Source organism: Cervus canadensis, chromosome 4, assembly GCF_019320065.1.
Source record: "Cervus canadensis isolate Bull #8, Minnesota chromosome 4, ASM1932006v1, whole genome shotgun sequence".
NCBI lineage: Eukaryota > Metazoa > Chordata > Mammalia > Artiodactyla > Cervidae > Cervus > Cervus canadensis.
This window is the reverse complement of record NC_057389.1, coordinates 2,716,842-2,731,486: the sequence shown is the minus strand read 5'-3', so window position 1 is coordinate 2,731,486 and position 14,645 is coordinate 2,716,842. Positions and strand designations below refer to the sequence as shown.

The 14,645-nt window shown below is 45.4% G+C and overlaps 1 protein-coding gene across 1 annotated transcript in view; it reads left to right on the top strand.

Annotated features, from left to right (window-relative positions):
* Nucleotides 1–218: 218 nt before the first annotated feature.
* The window catches only part of MAN2A1 (mannosidase alpha class 2A member 1), a 215,115-nt gene continuing 200,688 nt past the window's right edge, over nucleotides 219–14,645 (top strand). Inside the window, exon 1 of the mRNA XM_043464497.1 lies at nucleotides 219–486. Within this exon, the coding sequence (XP_043320432.1) occupies nucleotides 352–486 (135 nt within the window). The 5' untranslated portion in view covers nucleotides 219–351. The remainder of the gene's footprint in view (nucleotides 487–14,645) is intronic.

Here is a 14,645-nt window from a genome sequence, read left to right as displayed (position 1 = left end):
CTCGCGACAGCGGCAGCAAGTCCGCGCGGCGACCCTGCTTGCGCCTGCCCCGCGCGCCCCGCCGGCGGCCGGCGCGGAGCTCCGCGGCCAGGGCGAGTGGGCCCCTTCCGGGCGTGAGGCGTCCCGCCGCGGGGAGGGCGGCGGGCCGGGCCGAGGGCCGAGGGCCGAGGGCGCGTGGGGGCGCCGGAGACGAGGTGCGGAGCGCCGCCCGGACCCGCGCCCGCGGCGGAGAGGAGCGCGTGCAGGGTGAGAGCCCAGGAGCCGGGAGCCTCCGGCCGCCGCTTCCTGGAGTCCGCGCTCCGCCGGCTCCGAGCGGGGACCGTGCTCGGTCGCCGGGTCTATCGAGGAAACATGAAGTTGAGCCGGCAGTTCACCGTTTTCGGCAGCGCTATCTTCTGCGTGGTGATCTTCTCGCTCTACCTGATGCTGGACCGGGGTCACTTGGACTACCCCAAGAACCCGCGCCGCGAGGGCTCCTTCCCGCAGGTGAGCCCCGGGGAGTGGGGCTCCGGGAGGGTGCGGGCGGGGCCCGTAGTTACCCGCTGCTCCGCCGAGGCTCCGCGCTCGGGCAGGGCGAGGCCCAACTGGACGGGGGAGGCTCGGATCCTTCTCCCGCCCGGGCGCCGCGGCGTTCGGACGGCGGTGGCCGCGACCCGGGGAGCCGCCGCCTCCCGGGGCGCGCGGAGTTAGCAAAGTACCGGGCGGGCGGCCTGCGGTGGCGGGATCACGCCCCGGGGCCCGGGCCTGCGGGGGCGCTCACCTGCGGGCCGGGCCGCCGGCGCGGCGTGCGGCTCGCTCGCGTGCAGCGCCCCCTCACAGCTGTTTGGGGAGACCCCCGGCCCGCACAGGGTTAAGCCGCCGCAGACCCCCTGCGCGACCTCGGTCGCGGAAACCCATCGAGCAGACCCCATGTGGGTGTTTTATTTGTTTTCTAACTCCACTGTCTCCGGAGACATAAAAGTTTATTTGGTGTTGCGGACCTCCAGGATGAAAAGCTGTAGGGTTGATTTTGGTGTCGTCATTCTTCAGCTGTTACCTCGGGTTTGTTGGGCACAGTCGGGAGAACCTGGGGAAGCGCGTGTCATTCTCCAGCCGGAAGCTGTGGGGCGCTCCGTCCCGGGCCACGGTCACCCTGTCAAAGGAACTGGGAAAACGACCCATCTTCAGTTTTTTATTTAAAGTTACTAAAAATAAGCGAACGGAAGGTTCCTATTTGGGAAGATACCGCGCCGCCTGTGCGATTTGTTTTAAGTTATTTGCCAATGATCTGTGAGATCTAGAAATTTTAGTAAAACTGGGTAATGTGTAGTATCCCTTGCAATGAATGAACCTGAAGAACCCAAAACCCCGACAAGCTGATACATCAGCTCCTTAACAGCAGAGAAACGTAGGACGTGAACAAGTTGGCGTTTTTTTGTTTTGTTCTTTTATCTTTTGTGTGACAGTGTAAATAACGAAAGAATATTCTTGCCTTTTCTTCCGGTGATACACTAGGGCAAAAGGCTTGAATTTAATGAAATTAGACTAATTTTACCCGAATTATTATGAAAGTGAAAACAGACCATGTGACACCATCGTGAATGGTGTCATCAGTACAGAGCACTCAAAATGCTTTGCAGATGATATTAATAATCTGATTGTAAACGTGGATCCAAAAATTTAAAAGCGTTTGCTTTTGCTATTGAAAATGCAAGTTATGTGTCTGATGCACAGTGAGGCCAAACAACACTAAAACATTGGAGTTTGGAACAGAGGCAGGCCATACAAGGGCCATACAAGGAGATGGGTGGCTCATGTCTTAAGAGCCCCCAAATTACTCAAAGCTTTCATGAAAGCCCTTTTAAAAGCAAAAGGTGAGGGAGGGGCATGGTTAGTTGCAGACTTCTTGGTGTCAACCCTTTATTCTTGAAGTCAAGTCATGGTCAGGTAAGGATGTTTCTGTAAATTTCTATGTAACGAATATTATTCTCTGTCTTGACAAAAAAAAAAGGGGGGGGGGGTGTGAGATCCCGAGGCACAACTTTCCCCCCGAGGTCAGGGTCCCTGCTAAGAGGAGGCGGTCTCAGCGGCGGCTCCCTCAGGGCCAGGGCCCCAGACCCTGCCCCCGTCATCGCTGAGGAGCCGGCCCCGGACCCAGCTGGCCCGCCGGCTCCTCCGGCCGCCAGGACAGTGGGCCGGGGACCCAGGCTGTGTCCGTGCAGACGGCCGCTGCCATCAGGTTACAGAGGCAGGGATGGAGGAGAGGGTCACCGCCGCCTCCAGGCCTGGGCCAAGGGGTGCTGCGCTGTGCTTAGTCGCTCAGTCATGTCCAACACTCTGTGACCCCCTAGACTGTAGCCCTCCAGGCTCCTCTGTCCGTGGGGACTCCCCAGGCAGGAACACTGGAGCGGGTTGCCAGGCCCTCCTCCAGGGGATCTTCCCAACCCAGGGATCAAACCCAGGGCTCCTGCATTGCAGGTGGATTCTTTACTGCCTGAGCCAGCAGGGAAGCCCAAGCATACCAAAGCGGGTAGCCTATCCCTTCTCCAGGGGAGCTTCCCCACCCGGGAGCCGAACCGGGGACTCCTGCACTGCAGGCGGGATCTTTACCAGCCGAGCTGCCCGGGAAGCCCTGGGCCAAGGCTAGCGGTGACTTTGGGGAGGGCTCTGGAGCCCGGCAGGACCTAGCTCTCAGCCTGTTCCCTGGGACCCGCAGCTCATCCACTTGCCCAAGGCCAGAGAACAGGTCAGGGGGGCGGGGGGAAGAGGCCAGGAGCCACCTCTTGCCTCGCTCTCCACCTGATGACCTCCACCCTACAACCATAGGCTGAAACCCTCATTGGTTGCCAGTGAGCGGGGCCCACCAGTGCCAACCAATGGCTGAGCAGGACCACTAACGGGCTCTGATTGACCGTTGGTTGCCAGTGGGCGGGGCCCACTGTGGTGCCAACCAATAGCTGAGCAGGACCTGTTACCTGGTAATGGCGTAGTGATGCGCAGCAATGGGTCTGTTCTGAGGGCTGCAGTCGCCTTGCGCTCTGCACTTTTAGGTAGTATTATGGAGAAAATACGGCGGGATGGGCACTATGGGGTATCGTTAAATACGCAGTTTAGACTTTGTCCAGTGCTTGTTGATGAGACTGGATAAACAGTTTTAAAAAAGTGGGGGGAGCGGTGACACCCTGGAGTTTTAAGCCTTTCTAAAATATGTTGTATAATTTTGGGGCTTAACTTAATGTGATTTTCGCCCCAGTAGTCCCACTTTTAGAATTTTCTCCATTACAGGAAAAACCATAAAAACTGATCTTACTCAGAATGTTATCTTGAGTAATATCCTTTGGGTTTGACTTGAAGATCACTTGGAAATGATTTATGCAAACATCTGAGGTTGGCTTCTCTGGCAACCTTGACATTTGACTATTTCTAAAGAAGTGAGTGACTCATTTGGTCTCTAGAAAGTCTTAGGTGAAGTTAATTCTAATATTTTAGCATCCAGCCCTAGTTCTCATCAAGGGACTGAAGTTCTGCTTAGAACATAAAGCATTTAATGGAAAGTGACAGTAACTGCTGGAAGAGAAGGCCCTCTATGTATTTTGTTTTGTGTGCAGGGGGAGAGGATTTGGAAAGTGGAACTTTCTATACTTAAGTTTGTCTTTCTTAGATTTTCATACTGGGTTTTCAGTGCAAAAGACACCTTTGCTGATTTAGTTTTGAAGAGCCACTGAATCCCCAGGCAGGTGGACTGAATAAATATTCTTATACCCTTGTATGTCTGATACTAGCCTATGTGTTTTAGTCTTACTTGATAAGCTGCATTCACACAGTCACCATCTAGTAGGTGAGGAAGCTCAGGCATGAAGAGGGTAACTTGCCCAAAGTCACCAGCTAAAAGCTGAGGTTTCAGCAGGCAGCCTTTGGAGTCTAAGCTCTCAGCTATACTGCCCCTTAGTGATCCTTTGCCTACTGTTTAGGCCCCAGCTTCCTTGTAGAAAATAGAGCATGTTGCTCTGTAGCTTCTTAGCGTATGACTTTTTTTTTAAAGGAATTTTTAATATGAAGCCCTAATGAATGTGCTGCTTCTTTTTTTTTTTCCTTTGATGCTCTTAAAAAATTTGTTGATTTTGAAATGATTGTGGGGTCACAAGCAAGTATAAGTCATAATACAAAGAGATAACATGTATCCTTTAACAGTTTCCTCCAGCGGTAACATCTTCCAAAACTCTAGGGTAACACGCTGGATATTGATATCTTGATATAGTGAAGATACAGAATATTCCCATTGCCACGAGTACCCCTTACATTGCCCTTTAATAGCCCCAACCACTTCCTTCCTATCCCTTCCCCTTCTAGCCCCTGGCAACTACTCATCTGTTCCTCAATTTCTATAATTTTGTCATTTCAAGAATGACTAGTGAAATCACATAGTGTGCAACCTTTGGGGATTGGCTTTTTCAACTCAGTGTAAATCTCTGGAGAGACATCCAGGTTATTACATGTTTGTTCCTTATAATTTTTCGTTGATGGTGTTATCTTTTCATTTTTATTTTGTTCCTTATTACTAGCGAGTAGTATTCCATGGACAGAGCATAGTTTGTTTAACCATCCAGTTGAAAGACATCTGGATTGTTTCCAGTTTGGGATAGTTTATTTTGAATAAAGCTGCTATGGACATTACAAACATTCACATACAGTTTTTGTGTGAACACATGTCCTGAGTTCTCTGTGAAAAATGCCCAGAAGTACAATTTCTGGGTCATATGGTATAAGCATAGAGTTTCCCAGGTGTAAAGAATACACCTGCCAATGCAGGAGATGCAGGTTCAATCCCTGGGTCAGGAAGATCCCCTGGAGGAGGAAATGACAACCCACTCCAATATTCTTGCCTGAAGAATCCCATGGACATTGGAGCCTGGCGGACTACAGTCCACGGGGTCGAAAAGAGTTGGACTCGACTGAGCATGCACACACAAGTACTACACACATAAACACATACACATTGTACAGGGATACCTGAGAGATACTGTGGGTTCAGTTCTGGACCTGAATGTGCTCCTTTTTGTGAGACATTTAATGCTTGAGATCTGTACCTCTCCTGCAGTATCTGCTAGCTCACTTGAGAGCTAAATGTTACAATGGAAACCATTATGCAGCATAGCATCCCAGCATTTGAGTTGATTTTTATTTTTTTCACTCCTTCTAATGTCTGTGTAAACCTTAATCTGATGAGAATACCAAACAGCGAAACTAGGTGGCACTAAATTATATTTCTTTGATGAGTTTGGGTATTGAATTCTTTAAGGTAGTCAGTCACTGTAAACCACTTTTGGTGTCTAGTAAAATGGTTTCTCTAGGAAGGGATTGATTTGCTCTGAATTGTCCATTTTAGTTTCTTCCAGTTAACATGGAACCTTACATGGTCCATCATGTAAACAAGGTATGTTTTAAAACTATCTTCAGTTGAGAGCAGTCTATGTGCTGGTTATTCTAGCTTTCATTCTTCTTCCCTCCTCCCACAGGTCTGTGTTTTCCACCACTTGGCCAGACTCGGGTGGAAGTAAGCCCAACTCTGGGTGCTCCAGTTTCTCCCCCCTGGATATAGTCCTTAGAAGGCTTTCCTCTGTTTCTGGGAGGAATTCCTTTGAAGCCTTGGGCAACAGTAGCTTTTGTGTGTCTCTTTCAGGGTTAATAAATCTCAGCTAGAAAAATTAATAAAAATTCTACTCTGAATGAGAGGTTGACCGGGGCCTAATGCCCTGAATATGCTTTGAGGTAATGTAAGAATTCAAGCAAATGGAAAGGAGAAACAGTGTTAAGGTGTTCCTGCAATTCTTCATCACTTCCCATAAGCAGATTTCACAGGCTGCTTACCATCTACATTGTGTTTAAGCAGATGGCCTATTAATGTCTTATATTTGGATCTGGAGAATTAATGACTCAGGTTGTGTATAACAAATTATCAATTTTTAGTATAGCGTATGATATAAGAATTAATTTTACCTTTTGAAAGTTCAGAGATTGAGATTGATGGAAAATGTAAAATTGAAGTTCAGGTTTTATCTTTGTGCCCAGGTAACATTTATCAAGTGACAAAGTGTGACTGTCTTTAAGTATCTGATAGAAAGGCACTGGTAAAAAAAAAAAAAAAAAAGGCACTGGTAGAGAGAGACTTTTCTGCCTTCTTTGTTTTTTTTGACTTTGACTGTGAAAATATAATACAACTATAAAAATATGCCAGAACACTTTACATCACTACTACTTTCTTAAGAGTTAACATAGTATATATTTAATAAAAGTTGACCTTAGTTCCCCAGTTTTTTTTTTCTTGTTTTTAAAATCGGTGACTCTTAAGAGTAATAAATAGAAAAATATGATCTTTTCTGCTTCTCCACACTCCAGTGCACTCCGTTTATAAACTATGGCACTTGTTGCTGGGGTTTGTGCAGGTGTGTATCAGAGAGTTTGTTTCACTTCTTGAGGTCTTCTGTTTGAGATCTGTGACTTCTGGGAAGTGATGGAACTTTGATCAGGGTGGCATCCAGGGATTTCAGAGAAATGAGTAAACGAACAGGAAAGCCCCTGAAGAGAGTTGGTTTCCTCCTCCTCCTCCTCCCGAGTCCAGCGGTTGGTTCTTCAGCACTTCTCTTACCTGCGTGTTTCACTAAGGCTAAAGGGTCTTCCTATGGACAGACACTCAGGACTGCGTCCGGTTTGAAGGCTTAAGTTTATTAATTTTTAAGTTGAATTCAATGTTTTATTTCCAGATCAGCACTGCTATTAGGATTTAACCAAATACTTTTGCTTGGGAGATGTTGCAATCCTATTTATCTAAAAGAGATTTTCTCTGTGACTCATTAATTAGCATTAAGGGATATCTGGGCTGTGGATAATATATCGATTAAAATTACCACTTTTATTTGTTGTTTTTAAGTCAGCTATTGCTGTTGGTGATAGCTGTTAAAAGTTTGGCTTTTTTTTTTTTTTTTTAACTGGACTGAATGTTGAGATTTTCCCAAAAGGAGTAGATCAGTAGCTGCTGCTGATTCCCTGCTTTGCTCTTAGTTTTTAAAATCCAACAGTCTTAGTTTTCCCTTGTTGTTCCCTCATTTCCATGGTAATCTTTAAGAAAATAGGAGGAGATTCAACAACTAGGATACCATCTCCAGCTGCTGGATTGTACCTTCTGTCCTGGTAGCACCATCTTTTACAGGAAATGGAGAACTCAAGAGAGGAGGAGAAACTCTAAAGAGCAAATTTTGCTTCTGTTAGTTGTGATTAGCAAGTTGATCAGGAGAGGAGGTAGACCATTTTAGCTCAAACAGGTTTCTGTTTCAGTAATAGGTGTTAATAGGTAATAGCAAAACTGCTATTTTTTTTTTTTTTTAAACTGCTATTTTTAAGGTCGAAACCATGTTTAGGTTCAAACAGGTTTGAGGGTCGATTGTACTGAAATGGAATTCAGACCTAGTGCTTGGGTATTGCTGAATTTGCTTTATGATAGGGAAGAATTAAATAATTTGAATGGAGTAAATTCAGTCTCCTGAGGTTAAATGTAGTTTTTCTGGAAGACAGTGTACTTAAGTTTAAGGTAATGTTATTTATGCTTTTATGCCACCCAGTGCATAGTTGGTAGCTGGTAAATGTTTTATGTTGAATTTGTAAATTTAACTATTTCTAAAGAAACGATCACCCTTGGCGAACCCTGGTTTAGACATGTGCGTGCTCCTCCTCTGGCTGCCTCACTGCCTTTGCTGTTGACGTCTGTGGCTGCAGTCTTCAGTGTGGGAAGCTGTCGTACACATCCTAGGAAGTGTAGCAGCATCCCTGGTCTTTACCCACGGGATGCCAGAAACACCTTTCTCCAACTGGGAGCTACCAAAAATGTCTCCAGACGTTGCTAAATGGCCTCCTGAGGAAAAATCAACCCTTTTGAAAACCTCTTTGACTTCACTCTCGCCAAAGACGTGTTCCTTATGCTGATCGCACTATGTTATAATTTTGCATTTTAGGAAAAAGTGATTAAAAGGCTCAATTCTTTGTTTTTTTAAATTAGAGTTGATTTGCAATATTACGCTAGTTTCTGGGGTATAGCAAAGTCTATTCAGTTACACATACGTGTGTGTGTTCTTTTACATATTCTCTTCCATTGTAGTTTATTATAGGATATCGAATATAGTTCCCTGGGCTATACATTAGGACTTTGTTGTTTATCCATTCTGTATATATAGTTTGCCTCTGCTAGTCCCAGTCCAACCCTGCCCCCTACCCCCTTGGAAACCACAAGTCTATTCTCTCTGTCTGTGGATCTGTTTCTGTTTCATGGTAAGTGTGTATGTGTCATATTTTAGATTGCACATATACGTGATATCATACAGTATTTGTTTTTCTGTTTCTGACTCACTCTGTTTAGTATGATAATCTCTAGGTCTATCCATGTAGCTTCAAATGGCATTATTTCTTTTTTTTTTTTTTATTTCTGAGTGATACTCCATTATATGTGTGTGCGCCACATCTTCTTTACCTGTTCATCTGCAGATGGACGTTTAGATTCTCCCCCTGTCTTAGGTATTGTAAATAGTGCTACTGTGAACATAGGGGCCTTCCCTGGTGGCTCAGATGGTAAAGAATCTACTTGCAATGTAGGAGACCCAGGTTTGATCCCTGGGTCAGGAAGATCCCCTGGAGAAGGGATAGGTTACCCACTCCAGTACTCTTGCTTGGAGAATTCCATGCACAGAGGAGCCTGGCGGGCTACTGTCTGTGGGGTTGCAAAGAGTTGGGCACGACTCAGCAACTAACTTAGTATGAAGATAGGAGTACATGTATCTTTTCAAATTACAGTTTTGTCTGTATATATACCCAGGAATGGGATTTCAGGATAACGTGGCAACTCTATTTTTAGTTGTTTGAGGAACCTCCCTCCTGTTCTCCATAGGAGTTGCACCAATTTTCATTTCCAACAGCAGTGTAGGAGGGTTCCCTTTTTTTAATACTCTGTCCAGCATTTCTTATTTGTAGACTTTTTAATGATGGCCATTTTGACCAGTGTGAGGTGGTGGTACTTGTAGTTTTGATTTACATTTCTCTAGTAATTAGAGATGTTGAGCACCTCCTCTCTTGTGCCTATTGGCCATCTGTATGTCTTCTTTGAGGAAGTGTCTATTTAGGTCTTCTTTTCATTTTTTGACTGTGTTTTCTTGTTGTATGAACTATGTGTATATTTTGAAAATCAAGCCCTGTCGGTCTCATTGTTTGCACATAATTTCTCCCAGTCTATAGGCTGTCTTTTTGTTTATGGTTTTCTTTGCTGTGCAGCAAAGCTTGTAAGTGTGAGTAGGTCCGTTTGTGTGTTTTTGCGTTTGTTTCTACTGCTTTGGGAAACTAAGAAAACAGTGGTGCGGGTTATGTCACAGTATGTTTGCCTGTGTTCCCTCCTGGGAGTTTTATGGTGTCATGTCTTAAATTTAAGTCAGAAGGTTTAATTCTAACACTCAGGGATAACTAGCTTTTTTTTTTTTTCCACGACTGAAATGTGTCCTTTAACTAGATGCCCAAAATTCACTTACATTTTTAGGATTCCTCATTACAATATGTTACAGAGAATACAAGAGTAGATTATGTTCATATGGAAGTTAAAAACGGAATATTATTATAGTGAAACAATTAAAAAATAATTGGGCAAGTTTTTTTTTCTGAGGAAAACATTTGATCAAATGATAGTACATAAGCCATCTTTTCCTTTATGCACACTCAGTTAAAGGTTTAGATTTATTCCCCTTGCCTTTTAGCACAGGAGATAAGATACATTGGTTAGTAATAAGGTAGTATAAAAGGCATATGCGAAAATAATTTGAGAGGTCTGAAACTTTCTCAGGCAGGCTATTTACTTTCTTCAAAGTATTACTTGTTTTATTTCTTCTAATTCTGATGACTTTGGTTACTGCATTTTTTATTCCTTCTTGAGATCAGAAAAGGCTGGGAAGGAAACTAGAAAGTCACCGTTGGAGACTTCCTTCCTGTTCACTTCATTTTGTCCTAACTAGGCTTTTTAAAGAAGGGGGTGGAGATTGGGGTAGGACAAGGGTGACACTCTGGACAAGTGCTCTCCTTCCTTCCTTTTTCCCAGGCCTCTGGGCTTGAACTCTGGCGAAGTCAGGTAACTCAGCCCAGTCGGGCCTGCCGCCTATTGTAGGACAGTGTGAGACTGGAGCTTACATTTTTACATGGTTAAATAGTTCATGATGTGGTCACACCTGTTCCTCTGAATCGAATCGTCTCTGGCTGTGTTTGTGTTACCAGGGCAGAGATGGGTGGTTGGGATGAAAGCAGCGTAGCCCACAAAGCCCAAGTTACTGTCTGGCCCTTTGCAGAAGCTCGCCAACCCCTGCTTTAAGCTGTGTTTCTCTGTCATTCACATTGGAAGCAAACAGTGTGGGCTAATTAAAAACAAACAAAATTCTTGTAAGCTGGTTATTAGGTTAGCATTACTCAAACTTAGTTTGTGTTTTGAGAGTATCGTTTAAAACTCCTGTTGTCTGCATGTTTCATGGATTTTTCAGATGTCCTTGGGGAACTTCTGTGTTATAGCATTGATATGCTTGACATGTTTCATTTGTTTCTCTTCTCCCACCTAAAGATTTCTTACCCTGTGACTGCTCTGGGATGGAGGGTTCTGGGGCATGAACTATGCAAAATTGATCCATAGTCTTGAGATGCAAACCATGACTTTATTGCATTTTAGATTTGTTGTAATTCACAGGTGGGCTGAATCCTGAGTTTAATCTGACTGCTTAGATTGCCCAAGTCCAGGTATCTTCTTCATAAGCCAGAGATCCAGGCCAGAACTCGGCAGTCATCTCTGGGAGGACTGGTCAGCGTGGAGGCGAGGAACTGACTTCCAGGGCGTCGGCAGGCCCTGTGCTAGTCTGTTTGTCCAGGAGTGATTAATTCAATTGGTTCTGAGCCGTCTTCAAGCTTCTTAAAGATTATGTGTGATTTTCATCGTTCCTTGTGGCACAGGCCACTCTCCCATTTACATCCTCAGAGACTTTGCTGTCACCATTAAAATGCGGTACATTTCACATGAACAAAACGGGTGTAAAACATCTCATTGAGTGATACAACTTTAAAGTTTTTTCCCTCATTTTAAAATATATTCATTTTTCATATGTAAGTAGATTTCCACACTGGCTCCCTTTGCATGTCGTCGCCTTCAGAAGTCTAGAGAAATGAAACGCCTTTTGGACAGGCAGAGCAGGCCTCAAGTGAGGCCTGATCCTACCGGTGACCCTCACTGTCCTGAATTGGGGTCTGGAGAGCCAGGGGACCTGCCGATGGCCGTTTTCTTGTAAATGCGTGTTTTGCCCAGGCCTGCTGGTGTTTAGCTTTGTGGCGGGGGGCGGGGAGCTCTTCCTCTCCAGAGCGCCTCTCCAGAGCGCCTCTCCAGAGCGCAGCTGTGCTTTGGGCTGAGGGCGCCCGTGCAGCGCTTGCCCGCTCTCCCCTGCTGCAGGCGTGGTCTCGGCCTTTGTGGCAACAGTTTTACCCTTGGAGCATTAGGGGATGGAAGCCTGACAGTGTGAATCATTCTCAGAGTTCTCTTCTGCATAAAGTAATCCTGAATGTGCATGTTTTAAAATCCAGTGAGGTAGTCATTCTCTCAGCTTTCATCAGAATCCTGGAAAAGTCATATGAAAACATCACGGAAGTTTTGGAGTTGGGCAGGTCCTTCCAGGGTTGGTAATTTAGTATTTGGTTTTTCAGATAAGGACAGAGACGTGTAGACTGGACCTCAGCAGTCTTTTTTTTTTGATCTGTGTCCCGTACCTTATCACAGCATTCTTGGACATGCTTGCTGTCCCGTAACTCAGGGAGCTTCCTGTTGTGCTCTCGCCAGCACCGTTTGCTGACTCGCGTGTGTTAGGGACTATGCAGATTGTGATCGACGTGCCAGACGTGTTCCTTGCTTTGATAGAGCTTCTTGGTTGTGGAGACACAACTGCCATTTGTGAGACGGCTAGAGACAGTTGAACGTTTAGTTATTCTTTAAAAGAGCTAATTTTGAGAAGTTAGAAGACTTCCTGGCACATAGCAAATGCTCAGTAAATGCTAGTTGTTATTGATGAGCAGTGTTAAATAGTACATGTTAGGTGCCAGGCACTGTTGTAGGTTCTGGGAGTATAGGAACTAAGAGTAAAACAAGAGTCCGTGTTCTTAATTCATATTTTTAATATGAGGGCAGGGGCCTTAGAATTCAGAACTAAGTTCATGTAGTGGCCTAGTTCACACTGCCCGTAAGACACGGGACAGAGCTCGGCCTCCCTGACCGGGTAGGACTTTGAAGGGAGAGAGGACATTCCTGTGTGAAGCACCGCACCTCCAAAGGCTTGGAGTCCCAGTGGAGCCTGGCCACGTGAGAAGGACTGAGGGGATTGGTTTGATTTCTGACCTTTGAACTTGTAGAGTAGCTGGGGAAAACACAGTAGGTAGTCTGGGATCTGTTTGTGAATTGCCCTGAGAGCCAGTGCAGGGAATTATAAGTTGGGTGGGGGTGAACCATTCAGAATTGTTGAGTATGTCAGGATGCTGCTTGAGAGAATCAATGATGGAGAACTAATTTCATAGGAAATTTTAGACCTGGAAGGGAGCTAAGAGAATATTCAGTCTGAATTATTCTGGTAACTGTGTAGGAAGACTCAGAAGCAGGAAGGCAGCTGAGAATCTGTTTGCGGTAATACAGACAGAAGGCAGTAAATCCCTGTAACAGTGTTGAATTGGCTGGAATCAAGAGGCAGAGGGGAAATGTGGAGACGTTTTGTGAAAAGAAGCATCTGGGCTTCCTCGCAGATTTGATAAAGGGTAACGATAGGTGACTTGAGTTAAAACAAATTCTCCCACCTTTGTCCTTTGGGGCGTTTGGGAGACTGCTTGTACTGTTTGCAGAAGGGAGTAGTTGGAAGGATAAGCTGGCTTGGGAAGCCAAGTTCAGTTTGGTTTGTGATGAGGTGGTTGTGCGTGGAAATAGCCAAGTGGGCCGGTGTGCCAGAGGGAGAGGCGGCGAGGAGCCTCGCACGGCGGATGGGGCGCGCACTTGGGGCTCGGCTTTGTGAGCGGAGAGCAGAGCGCCAAGCAGCATTCCTTACAGCCAGAACCCACGCGTCCTGGGTTAGGAGTACTGTGTAGCAGATGTTAATAAAAGGCAGCAGCTTGTATTCAAATTGTCAGAAACCAGCTTATTGATGAGCATATCTCAGAACAGATAATGCTATCACAAGGAAGGATTTCAAAGAAGCGTCTGGGTAGGAAATGAAAAAAGGCCCATCTCATCTTTGGTCCAAATTCTGGTTCGGAATTATTTCTTCTAGGTTATAAGAATGAAAATAGATTATGTGTGCGGGTTTGTGTTGGAGGCTGGAGGAGGGAGAGGGAGAGAGAGAGGAGATTAAAGGGCTTCACTGCTCAAGGTCGGTCTGAAGATCTCGGACGTCTGCGAACACCCCCAACTACCTCTTGTTTATAGTAAAGGCGAGCCTCTCCCATCTGATTGGTGACTGGCCCCCACACCACTCTCACCCCAAACTGAAGAACTGTTTTGGTCCTCGGGGCAATTCTTGAAAATTTTTAGGGCCGAATGACAGCACTCAAGATGCAAGATACTTCTTGTGACTTTCAGGGGAGATTTAACTAGTAATTGTTTAAAAAAAATGAAGAACCCAACAAATGTATACCTCTAACTCATCTTTGGTAGCTGATAGTGTGATATTTAGCAGGTTGCTCGTTTGTGTTTCTGTATGTGAAATGCCGCGTGCCTCACACTGTCACATTTGTTGTGCGCACGGCAGGCATCATGCCCCTCTGCACCCTTGTAGAGCAACTGGTTCAGACCCTTTTTTATAAAAACAATTATTTTATTGGAGTATGGTTGATATACAGTGTTGTGTTAATTTCTGCTGTACTGCAGAGTGATTCAGTTATTCATATATATAATATTTGCACATTATTTTTCATGTGTTTTCCATGATGGCTTGTTGCAGTGTGTTGAGTATAGTTCTCTATGCTATGCAGTAGGACCTTCTTGTTTATGTGTGGTAATTTGCGTCTGCTAATCCCAAACTCCTCATCCATCCCCCACCCCTTGGCAACCACAAGTCTGTTCGCTATCATACCGATTTTTATAAAGTCACTAGGAGAGGATCAGTGGCAACCCACTCCACTACTCTTGGCTGGAAAATCCCATGGACGGAGGAGCCTGGTGGGCTGCAGTCCATGCGGTCCCTAAGAGTCAGACATGACTGAGCGACTTCACTTTCACTTTTCACTTTCATGCACTGGAGAAGGAAATGACAGCCCGTTCCAGTGTTCTTGCCTGGAGAATCCCAGGGACGGGGGAGCCTGGTGGGCTGCCATCTGTGGGGTCGCACAGAATCAGACACGACTGAAGCGACTTAGCAGCAGCACCAGCAGGAAAGGATTGGTAAAACTTTAGAATCTTTGATGCTTGTAAATAAAAGTAAGGAAATTCAGAATTTATAATAATTAAGATGGGGCTTGTCTAAACACCTGTCTCTTGTGAGTAAGGAATAGAGGGGCTTATTCAGGAAATGGTTAGTATAAAGAAGACTAAAGGTAGACTGATTACCTACTTACTACAGTCCTGCCTTCAGGAGGCTCCC